This window comes from Phodopus roborovskii, unplaced genomic scaffold (assembly GCF_943737965.1).
Source record: "Phodopus roborovskii unplaced genomic scaffold, PHOROB, whole genome shotgun sequence".
Classification (NCBI taxonomy): domain Eukaryota; kingdom Metazoa; phylum Chordata; class Mammalia; order Rodentia; family Cricetidae; genus Phodopus; species Phodopus roborovskii.
Genome location: NW_026126480.1, coordinates 11,627,162 through 11,638,114, shown reverse-complemented (window position 1 = coordinate 11,638,114; position 10,953 = coordinate 11,627,162). Strand labels below are relative to the sequence as shown.

At 47.4% G+C, this 10,953-nt stretch overlaps 1 protein-coding gene across 1 annotated transcript; it reads left to right on the top strand.

Annotated features, from left to right (window-relative positions):
- Positions 1–209: 209 nt before the first annotated feature.
- Neu3 (neuraminidase 3) lies at positions 210–8,335 on the top strand. The gene is made up of 3 exons (XM_051192346.1): positions 210–358; positions 5,762–5,973; positions 7,237–8,335. Exons 2-3 carry the CDS (start codon positions 5,767–5,769, stop codon positions 8,269–8,271), a joined length of 1,242 nt encoding a protein of 413 aa, XP_051048303.1. The 5' UTR covers positions 210–358; positions 5,762–5,766; the 3' UTR covers positions 8,272–8,335.
- The last annotated feature ends 2,618 nt before the right edge of the window (positions 8,336–10,953 follow it).

The following is a 10,953-nucleotide window of genomic DNA, read 5'->3' as shown; positions in this document are numbered from 1 at the left end:
CGACAATTAGGCTGTCCGGGGAAGTTTTAGGAGGTGATACCTTCCACAGACCAACCGACAGATAAGAGCATTCACAAGAAAGCAGGGCGGGCACTGCGAGGTGAGGGGCGTGGCCCGGCCAGGGAGAGTGACACCGGCTGCTGCCTGCCCAAGTCCCGGGGCGCCAGCCCCCCTGCGCTTCGCGCCACTTCAGCACTGCGCGGTCTCGGTTTCTTTCCTGCCAGCACCTTCTCTGAGGTCTCGGGGTCTGTCTCCGCGTTCGCGGTTTCCGTCTCCGCTTCCCTGTCTTCATTGCCCCAGCCCTGTTGCGGGCCCTCCTCCGAGACCCCAGGGAGAGCCCGGAGAGACGCTGGAGCCGGTGAGCTGGGTGGGGGTCACCCCGAATGCGGCCCGGGACTTGGGAATCTGTGTCAGGAAGGAATACTGAGTCCGACTGTGAGCTAGGACCTCACTGGCGGAAAGTGTTCTGGGCCGTTCTGTATTTGATTTCTTCAATATGAAGCCAAACTTAAGTAGTTTTTAAGAGTGGAAACGAAGCAGGAACCGAGCCTAGGAAAAGCCTTCTTAATACAGAGTAAGTTGTGGGCGGCCATAAAGGTCCCGAGGTGGGAGCTGAGACTAGGCGGCCTCACCTAAATTTCCCTCCTCAAACAATGCTGCTGAAGTCGTGCTACACTGTACTGTCTCTCTCCCTGAGAAAGAGAGCAGAGAGGACTTTGTTGGGAGGGCAGAGTATGGAACAGCAATTAATACTTAGAATTCTCTGCTAAAGCAAACAATTCCAAAGCAGACAGACCTGTGCATGGTTCTTCTCCGTCCCCAATTCTCAGCACATAGATTGGGTGAATCATTTAGGTGTCAGTGTCAGGCAGTGTTACCGCTGTCATTAATATTATTAGCATACTCATAATTAATGAAAATGAATGACTATTTAATTGTTGAGGTGGTGGCAGAACCAAAAGTCAATTGTGAAAAGGAAAGCATCCATAATAATTAGAGACATCTATTTGTAGAGTGCCTTAAAGTTTATAAAGCACCCTTGCATGGTCCTTGTAAGTACACAGTATTCACCTTTAACAAATGAGAGCCAGCCATGGCTAGGGCATGAGAATCACAAGTTCAAGACCAGCCCAAATACTAAAAGGAGGAGTTGTAATTGATAGTCTAATGCAAACGCTTAAGGATGTGGCTTTGTACTGGGAAAGCCACCATTTGTGTGATTTTCTTGTGAGAACACCATTAGTGTATATGCACATCATTTCGGTACAGGCCACAGAATGGCTAGGTTATATGAAATATGCTGCCAGCTGACATAACATGCTTTTCCACAGTTAGCAATTAGCTGTGTACTCCAAGATAATGACAGAAAGTATAGTACAATGAATGTTCAAGGCAGCGATGTAGCTTATTGTCATTTCAAGTTTTATGAACTGTACACAACTGTGTTATATTTTTGCCTGGCTGGCATCACCACAAACATGTGAGTAATATGTCAGGGCTGTGACACTGATGACTAAGATGTCTCTGGGCAATGGGAATTTTTCAACACTATTATAATTTTGTGGGACCTGTAAGGTGAAAAGGGCCAAGGAAAAACAACCTGCACCTGACTAGACCTGAGACCTCACCCTGACTTGACCCCAGGACCAGGGTTTGAAATCCCACTAATCCCTGAGCTTGCCTCAGAGTCAGGCCAGGCTGCAGAATCCCACCAATCCCTAGCTACCCAACCCCCAAGAAACCCTATATAAGCTCTATGTCCTGTTCAGTTTGCTGCTGTTTCTGACCACAGGCAGCCACCCTCCTGGATTCTTCGTTTCCAATAAACCTCGAGTGAGGTTTGTTGTGTGGTGTGAGATGCTCTTTCCCTTATCCAAGAAGAGTTATTACACTCTAGGGGACCTAAGCAGAGCTCTAACACTTCTCCAGAGCAGAGGGGAGCAGAGCTGTGACAAGTTGGTTGGGGAAGCCCTCCTTTGCTGGAGCAGAGTTGTCATACTTGCATTGGGAAAGCCTTTCCCTGAAGCAGGGCTGTAAACTTCTGTGCTTACAGTGACTTTGTGGTATTCCTTGGCTCTGATTGCCTGGATGCCTTTCCATCGGAGCTGCATTGCTTACAGGACCCCTTCACATATACAGTCTATTTATTATTACATGTTTTGTAGTGCATATAGTACAGTCATATATTAGTTTCAGGATTCAGGAATAATACACCCTGTTTGGCATGGTGACACAGACCTGTGTTGGACCCTAATTCCGGGGTCCTGATGGGCCAGTGGGAGAGCCCCGTGACACAAACACCAAAACCAGGAGATGCAACAAGCAAGAGGTGTTTATTGAACGAGTGCACTCGGGTGAAAGCAATCTCGGGGAAAGCTGCACACCCCCCCCCAAAGGGTTCAGGCTCCTTTTTATAGAGAAAGGCCGCAATCAGCATACATGAATGGGGCACAAGGAGATTGATTACAAAGTATGATCTCATGTTTGAGAGATCACCCAGGTATGACCTGTTCTTATTCAAAGGATAAATCATAGAATGACTTGGAAAGTCTCCAGACTGTCCATTGGCCAGGAGTGACACAGACAGGGCTGTTCATCTGGAATCATTTGTTCCAGGGTTGGGGGCCTATTTTCTTGTTTTGGGCCAAGACCTGTGAGAAACTTTTTTCACACTCTGGCTTTCTCTTGGCTGTACATTTAGAGCCTTCAGTTATTCCACAAAGGTTTGATGATTCAGTACCTAGCCCTATTTCACAAGATCAGTCTAGCATGACCACTAGCACCATCAATACAGTAACCTTTCTTGTTCTCATAATTTCTGTCCTTTCCTCCCATGTCAATGTCCATTCTTTATAATTTTCTATATTCCGTTTGCCCCTTTCCCACATCCTTGCTCTGCAAACTAAAAATCTTTCACCTGGAATCCTGACACTCAGGAGACTGAGGCTCGAGGATAACAGGTTCAAGGCCATTGTTTTGTTTTGTTGTTTTTTTGTTGTGTTTTTAATGTAATGATTTATATTGACTGCCATGTATCTGTGCTCCTATTCATGCAATAGGCCTTATAATGGTTATTTAAGGCTCTTTCATCTTTTTTTTTTTTTTTTGAGACAGTATTTCTCTGTGTAGCTTAGAAGCTTGTCCTGGAACTCGCTCTGTAGACCAAGCTGGCCTCAGACTCACAGAGATCTAACTGCCTCTGCCTCCTGAGTGCTGGGATTAAAAGCGAGTGCCACCACATCCCAGTTCTTCCATTCTTTTTATATAGAATTTAATTCATTTTACAGATAAGGATCCCAAAACAATAGAGAAGTGAAATATATGCCCAAGAATCTGTAGTGGTCTAAGCCAAATCTTTTGTTAAGTGTTGCCAGCACTGTGACTCAGGAGAGAAATGGACTTGGAGTAAAGCCCAATGGTGCATGGAAGGAGAGAGCCTGAACAGGGAACACAGGTGTGCTCTAACGACATGCAGCAAGACAGTCCACACAGCCTTTTGCTTACTGGATGGAAGGGCAGCGTTTCTTCTGACTCTGAGACCACTTCCCCCTCTCTTCTCACAATAGTGAGCCTCACAGTTCTCCCAAGTTAGTGACTGAGTCATGCATATGTGTTGGGAGTTTCTCTTGTTCCGCTTGAAGGTCGTAGATGGACTGACAAAGTGCAACATTACCCACATCTCATTACCCAGAATGCTGCCTGAGACTGGTCTAAACTCGTGATGCCATTTCTATCAGACACCCCAATAAGGTGATAAAACCTGTCAGATTTGGCTCTGCTGGGCCCTTTATTCCTGTCTTTGCTCATAGGTTTTGCATTCCAGCTCATCACAGTCACACTATCCTACCGAAAGCTGTTTCCTGTTACCTATAGGCTTTGCAACCACCGGTGCTGCTTCTTACCCCATCACTTGGCTAACCCAGTCTATACTCTTTATATTCCGGTTCATTTATTCATGCATTTATTTATCCAGCAAAACTTGTCTGGTGCTGATCACAAAACAGGCTTGGCTCTAGGTGAGAAGATATAGCCCTATGTGTAAACCACTGAGATGATCACTTCATGGTTAGGGGGAAGGATTTTTATTGTAGATAAGAGGTAGAATAGCCAGAAGCTTCTGGGGGGAAAATCTAGCCATGGTGGCTGCCTCTTGGGGACAGAGAGGTGAGCAAAGAGAAAAGGCAGGGAGAGAAGGAGACTGGCATTTTCCAGGGCTGTGGGAGCAGGTGGAAAGTCCTGCCAGTTATAAGCAGTTGCATTGTGGTGAGAGGAGGGCAGGTTAGTTGGAACAGCCTGGGAACTACTATGGGGCCTCTGATCCGCTGGAGGCTCCTTTGAGGCTGTGGGGACTTTACAAGGTTTCTGAGGAATGCCAAGGGTTTCCCTGCTCAAAGTCCAGCCTGAACTGAGTGCAGACTACCATTTTGGGGAGCTGGCACCTGACACAATGGCGCTTTTACTTTGTAGCATGTATTGTATATGTCTAATACAGTGCTAAGTCCTGTGGAGAAACAATCAGGGAACAGGGCCCTGGGGCAGCAAGGGCCCTGTCAGGTAACAGCTCATCCATTGGATGAAATCTGAACACAGCTGAAGCAGCAGGAGGTGAGGAGTGGATGATGTTTGGACAGAGCTGAAGGAGGTAAGGTAGGGCTTGTGTGGCTGTCTGAGGAAGACTGTTCCAGGAAGAACAGGTAGCTAGCTTGGCCAGTTATCATCTTCTCAAAAAGTCCCTTTTGGGGGCATTGATCTGCACAGGTGAGCCCTTTCTGTTTCCCTGCTTGCTCTTGTGTTTATTTCTAAGATAGCATGTAGCTCTCTGTGTTTATCTCTGTGTACATATTGGCTTCTCTCCTTCAGTTGCTCTCAGCTTGAAAACGGGTGGCTCCTCAATACTGATGTAAGGGCCTGATGTATGTAGGCACTGAGAAATGTTTGCTGAATAAACAAAGAGGGACTCATTGGCCTAGCTCTTATGGGCTGCTATTTATTTATTATTTATATAAATTATTTGTAAGACGGGCCTTGGGTGGCAGATAATTTGAAAGAAAATTAAATCCTAAGCCTATTTTTGTCTGTTCGGCCTGTGTCCCTTCTGTGGCCTCTGAGAAGTGGGACTTCTGGCACTTTCAAAGAGTTTCTAAAGGCTTCCAATGTCAGTGTTATCACAAACCTGCTAGCCTGGCAAATGGCAGCTAGAATACCACAAAGACCCATTTGGCTGAATTTGCAAGAATGTAATCTCCAGGAGCCTGGAAATAACAGCAAACCCAAAGCCACAGTAGCAAACCCCTTGAGCTTTTAATACACTTGTCACAGCTGCCAAAGCTGCAGGTTCCTCCTGGGCTAGAGCTCATACCACCAAGACACACCCCTTGAGAGTCTACACCCTCTGTTGTGTGTACCCTTCTTAGGGTGATCTAGGGGTGAAACCTTACTGACAGATGAGTCAGAAGATTGCCCTTTCTCCTGGCCTTCAGGAGAGGGACAGAGCTTGCCTTGAGAATTGTTAATCACAATGTTACTCAACTGGGTTTGGTTTATAGTATCTGAATAACCCAGGAACACTAAGCCAAGAAATGAACATGTCTGGAGAGGAGATTTGTTGAATGAGGGTGCATATTATTTGCTTTGGGCTGCTGAGGCCCTGATGTACTCTTTACATGGCAAAGTGGACATTTAAGAACATGCACAGCTCTCGTGTGCCCTCAGCAATGAAGTTGTATGCAGACACCCACTGAACTGTTTGCTGTCCTTGCAGAAGTCATGGAAGAAGTGTCATCCTGCTCCCTCAGCAGCACTCTGTTCCAGCAGGAAGACCAGAAAGGGATCACCTACCGGATCCCAGCGCTGCTCTACATTCCTCCCAGCCACACCTTCCTGGCCTTTGCAGAGAAGCGCTCCACAAGCAAAGACGTAGATGCTCTCTATCTGGTGCTCAGGCGAGGAGTGATGAAGGGCCACTTTGTACAGGTGACTCATCCTAGTCTTCGTCTCTCCTCAGAGCTGAATGCACTTCCAGGTCTGTCTCCCCACCCCTACCCCCTTTCCCAGCAAAACTCTGTGTGGTGAGCTCAGGGGAAAAGAATAAAACTGAATTTTACTGAGTCATTTTGTGCCAGGGATCCATTGGATTTTCACAGCCATCCTGTATCCTAGGCACTGTTGTCAGTCATGTTTAGCACATGGGGGGAACTGGGCTCAAAGAGCCTGTCATTTGCTGTAAGTCATGCATCTATAATCTAGCAGCAGAAACATACTTCAAACTCAAGCTCGAGCTCCCGAGGCCTCTGTGGTGCATTCAGACCCTATATGGCCTGTGTTTTGTTTCTGTGCCCTGCTAGGCGTTCACCCAGGGAAGGGAACACCTTGAGTTCAGCTTTCCTGAACACTTCATCTCTGCTTCTCACTGCCTGAGCTTCATACTCAGAGTGGGTGCTCTGCTCTGTCACAGTGCAGAGGTGACTCTGCTGAGCCCCATCCTTGCTTTGGACGACACTGGTTTCCTTCTGAGGAGTTTGTACTTTGAGGACTCTCCAGCCCCTGTTTTTTATTGTATGTCATTAGATCTTCTCTGTAGCTTGCCAGGTCAGACTCTACAGAGGCCCAGCCCTGTGGCTGACAGAGCCCCAGAGTTCTAGGACAGGCAGAGACCCAACTCAGGTCATCAGGCTTGGTGCCAAGCATTTTCACTATGAGTGGTCTCACGGACCCCTTTCTTCCTTCCTTCCTTCCTTCCTTCCTTCCTTTCTTTTTATTTATTTAGTTTTTTTTATATAAAATGTCATTGGCTGCTGTCATGTGTGGCAGACAGTGGAGATACAAATGCATATAATTTGGGTATTGTCCAAAAGGCACATAGTATAAAAGGGGAGACAGCTACTAAAAATATGCATAGTGTCATACAAGCTGCTATACCTTGTTAGATGAGTGGTTCCAAGGAAGGCTTCCCAAAGGAGGTGACATTGGAGTTGGGTCCTGAAGGTTGATTTGGATGTCCAGATGAAGCAATGAAGAACATTCTTGAGAAAGTACATCTTTTTACAATATCTAGCATTATCTTTCCTTCAGATTTAAAGCCACCTTGTAATAGTTGAAAATGTTGTGATTATTTGAGCCTTCAAGATTCTGTCCACTTCAGTGTCATATATTGTCTGTAAAAAGAGCTGATGCTTTTAATGAGCCTTGTGTCTTCCTACTAACAACCCATGATCTCTTTCTCTTCCCCTTGACTAGTGGGGACCCCTGCAGCCACTGATGGAAGCCACATTGCCTGGGCATCGGACCATGAACCCCTGCCCTGTGTGGGAGCAGAGTACTGGCCATGTATTCCTGTTTTTCATCTGTGTGCGGAACCATGTTACTGAGCATCGACAGATTATGTCAGGCAAGAATGCCGCCCGTCTCTGCTTCCTGTGCAGTCAGGACGCTGGGTGCTCGTGGGGTGAAGTGAAGGACTTGACCGAGGAGGTCATTGGCTCAGAGGTGAAGCACTGGGCCACGTTTGCTGTGGGCCCAGGCCATGGCATCCAGCTGCAGTCAGGGAGGCTGATCATTCCCGCCTATGCCTACTACTTCTCACGCTGGTTCCTCTGCTTCCCGTGTTCAGTCAAGCCCCATTCCCTGATGATTTACAGTGATGACTTAGGAGTCACATGGCACCATGGCAAGCTCATTGGGCCCCAGGTGACAGGGGAGTGCCAAGTGGCAGAAGTGACCGGGAAGGCTGGTAACCTTGTGCTGTACTGCAATGCCCGGACACCAAACAGATTCCGAGCAGAGTCTTACAGCACTGATTACGGTGACTGCTTTCAGAAACCAATCCTGAACACACAACTCTGTGAGCCCCGTTATGGCTGCCAAGGCAGTATAGTGAGCTTCCAGCCCCTGAAGATGCCATTCTCACATGACCCAAGTGGTAAAGCTGCTCCCACTACTCAGAAAAGCCCTCTGCTGGACAGTTTTCTGGAGCGGGAGGAAGGAGATGGAACACCATCAGAAACATGGCTCTTGTACTCACATCCAACTAGCAAGAAGCAGAGAGTTAACCTGGGAATCTACTACAACCACAACCCCTTGAAGGTGACCTGCTGGTCCCGCCCCTGGATCTTGCACTGTGGGCCCTGTGGCTACTCTGATCTGGCTGTTGTGGAAGAGCAGGGCTTATTTGCATGTTTGTTTGAGTGTGGGCAGAAGCATGAGTGTGAACAGATTGCCTTCCGTCTGTTTTCAGACCAAGAGGTTCTGAGCCAAATCAAGACTGATGGGTGAGGACCCAACTTTCCACAGAAGGGAAACACGGGTCACTGATGTCTACAGAAAATCCAAAAACTAATACTTTGCTCCTTGCATTTTTTCACTTTTCCCTTTCCAACGAGCCTAGAGAAGATCGTGCCTTATCTTACACAGCAATAAGGCTGTTGAAGCAGGAGTGTGGGGACCATGGTGTGGTTTTGGCTCTGCTGGCTTGCTTTAGGTCTGTGGAAGTATCCCCTGAACTCTGACTTCAGGTCTCCATTTGTTAAATGAGAAGGTTGGTTTGTGATTTTTTTTTTTTTTTGTCTTTCCATTGAGAAGAAAGTCTGAGTGCTCCCTTCCTGTCCCACAAACCCTGGATTCTGATCTTGAGAGAAAGTCAGAGACTTATCTTTTCAAATGACTCACTGCTCACCTGAGTATGAGGTGACATATAGGTGCTTTGGCCAGAAGAAAGATCTGCATTGTTCTATTTTTAATAAGAAAACTGTCCTTATCCTTCTAATCATGCCCAGAGCTCTGCAAGTTCTCTACCTTGGAAGAACTGAGAGCAGAATGTGAGGTTGCTGCTTTCCCCAGCATGGATGCTGTGTTCAGCTTCCCCTTCCTCCTCCAGACAACATTTCCCAGCGAGGAAAATGAGGAACCACATTCAGCTGCCCTTGATAATGGTGCATATTGCTTTTGATACCATTACCTCCATTAAAGATGAATCTGAGGGGACTGAAAGATGGCTTGGTGGTTAAGAGCACAGGCTGCTATTCTAGAGGACCTGGGTTCTGTTCCCAGCACCTACATGGCAACTCACAACTGTCTATAACTCCAGTTCCAGAGGATCCAATCCCCTCCACTGGCCTCTGTAGGTACTGCATGAAACACACACACACACACACACACACACACACACACACACACACACACACACAAAACACCGATACACAGTTCTTTTGTCCCTTGGCTCAAGTCCCTTTGTGGCTCTCTATTGTTTACTAAAGGATGGTTGTAAGGCAGCCTGGTGTGCAGACCTTCCAGGCTGAGGTGAAGGTAATGAATGCATGCATGCTTTCCTTCACTCTTATGTGAAGCCCACTCACTGTCAGGGAAGACCTCTCTCCAGGTGGGGAGTAAAGAGCAGCCAGGGCCTAAGGGTGAACAGAATAGGTGGTAACGGGCAGTTGGGGAGAGGGCGAAAAGAAAAGCACCCACCTGAGAGGTAGGAGTGCACTGTGGAGCCCAGCTTTCCGCACAGTACACTAGATTAGGGCAGGCACAGCGGCTAAATTGTGTGGCTGCAGATAAAGCATGGAAAACTGTAATTATGTGGGAATGTCCAAAAAGGGAGTCAAGGAAGGGACTTAGTCACTCACCAACCTGAATGCCACTTCTCTCACTGGCCTTCTTTCCCTCCCCATCCCCCCTTTGTGTTTGCATCTACTTGGTGACTAGCTGTAAATTCCTTAACTGGGATATGGCACATGTTAGTGACATATTAGCGACACAGGAAGTCCAAGATGGAGACTAGAGAACAGAGTGGGTGACAGCAGCTGGGAAGCACAAGAACGGCAGATGTAAGACCCTGTGTTTTAGGAAGAGATGCAGGTGTGAGGTCCTGGCTCGAGAGGTGCTGTAGGGGAGGAATTGGGTCGAAGCTGTTGTCCTGAAGCTGGCAGGAGGGCAGGGAGACCTGCACAGGCCTGTGGCTCAGCCTGTGGAGGAGGTCCAACTTGAACCATTCAGCAGTCTTAGCTTGTTCGTGTTTCACCTAAGCAACAAAGACAACTGTGGGCACCACAGCTCTGCTAGTCACATAAAGTTTTCAGGGCCCTGGGACCTATCTCCTGCTGTGGTAACAATTGCTGAAGCCTTTAGCTGTCTTCAGATTGGCAGAGTAGAGACGACAGGGTACCTGTGAAGGAAAATAAAGAAGAAAGGGGACCAGAAGTCTATGTGTGAGGAGAAGCCCATGCAGGCTTTGATCTTTTTTCCTTCAGAGCATCCCAATTGGCCCCTGAGGCCTTTAGAATGGAGCAGTACAGCACAGTAACCCACCATAGGAGTTCCAGAGAATGGGCCTCCTGTCCACTCTCCTGGCTCTACTCATATTTCTTAAGAGTCACTGAAGCTTCGTGTTGTCTGGCACTGCATTTGAACCCATATCTTTTGGTTGTGAGCCTCTCCTCAGAGTGCCAGAGGATGTCATGAAGCCTCGGAGAGAACCTGAGAACCCACAGAGGTCAAACCGAGGCTGAAGGATTGGTGATCTCCATCGGCCCTGTTAAGCTGATTACTCTTTTCCAGAGGGTTGTGTCATCTGTCAGTGCAGCCCAAGCCACATTCTGAGCCTCCCATTGGTCCTTTGGTGGGCTGCCAGGTTATAACTGCTGTGTCCTCTAGACCTTTGCTATGTGGTGTGGAGGAACCCTTTTCCCTTTTGAACACTGAATCATGATTACTTATCTATAATGTGGTTTTCCTACCACATTCTGAATTCCCTGAAGGTAAAAGCTGTCTGATCCCTGTCTTTGTCCTTTGTCCCCAGCAGCAAAAAAAGATAGGCTGAAGAATGAATGAATGAATGAGTCAGAGATTCTTGGCTTGCTTTAGCTGCATCCACCCCTTTCCAGGTCCTCCCACATTCAAAACCTGCTGATTGGTCACCTGAAAGCTGTGTGTGCTAGCCTGATTCCAGGTCCGTTA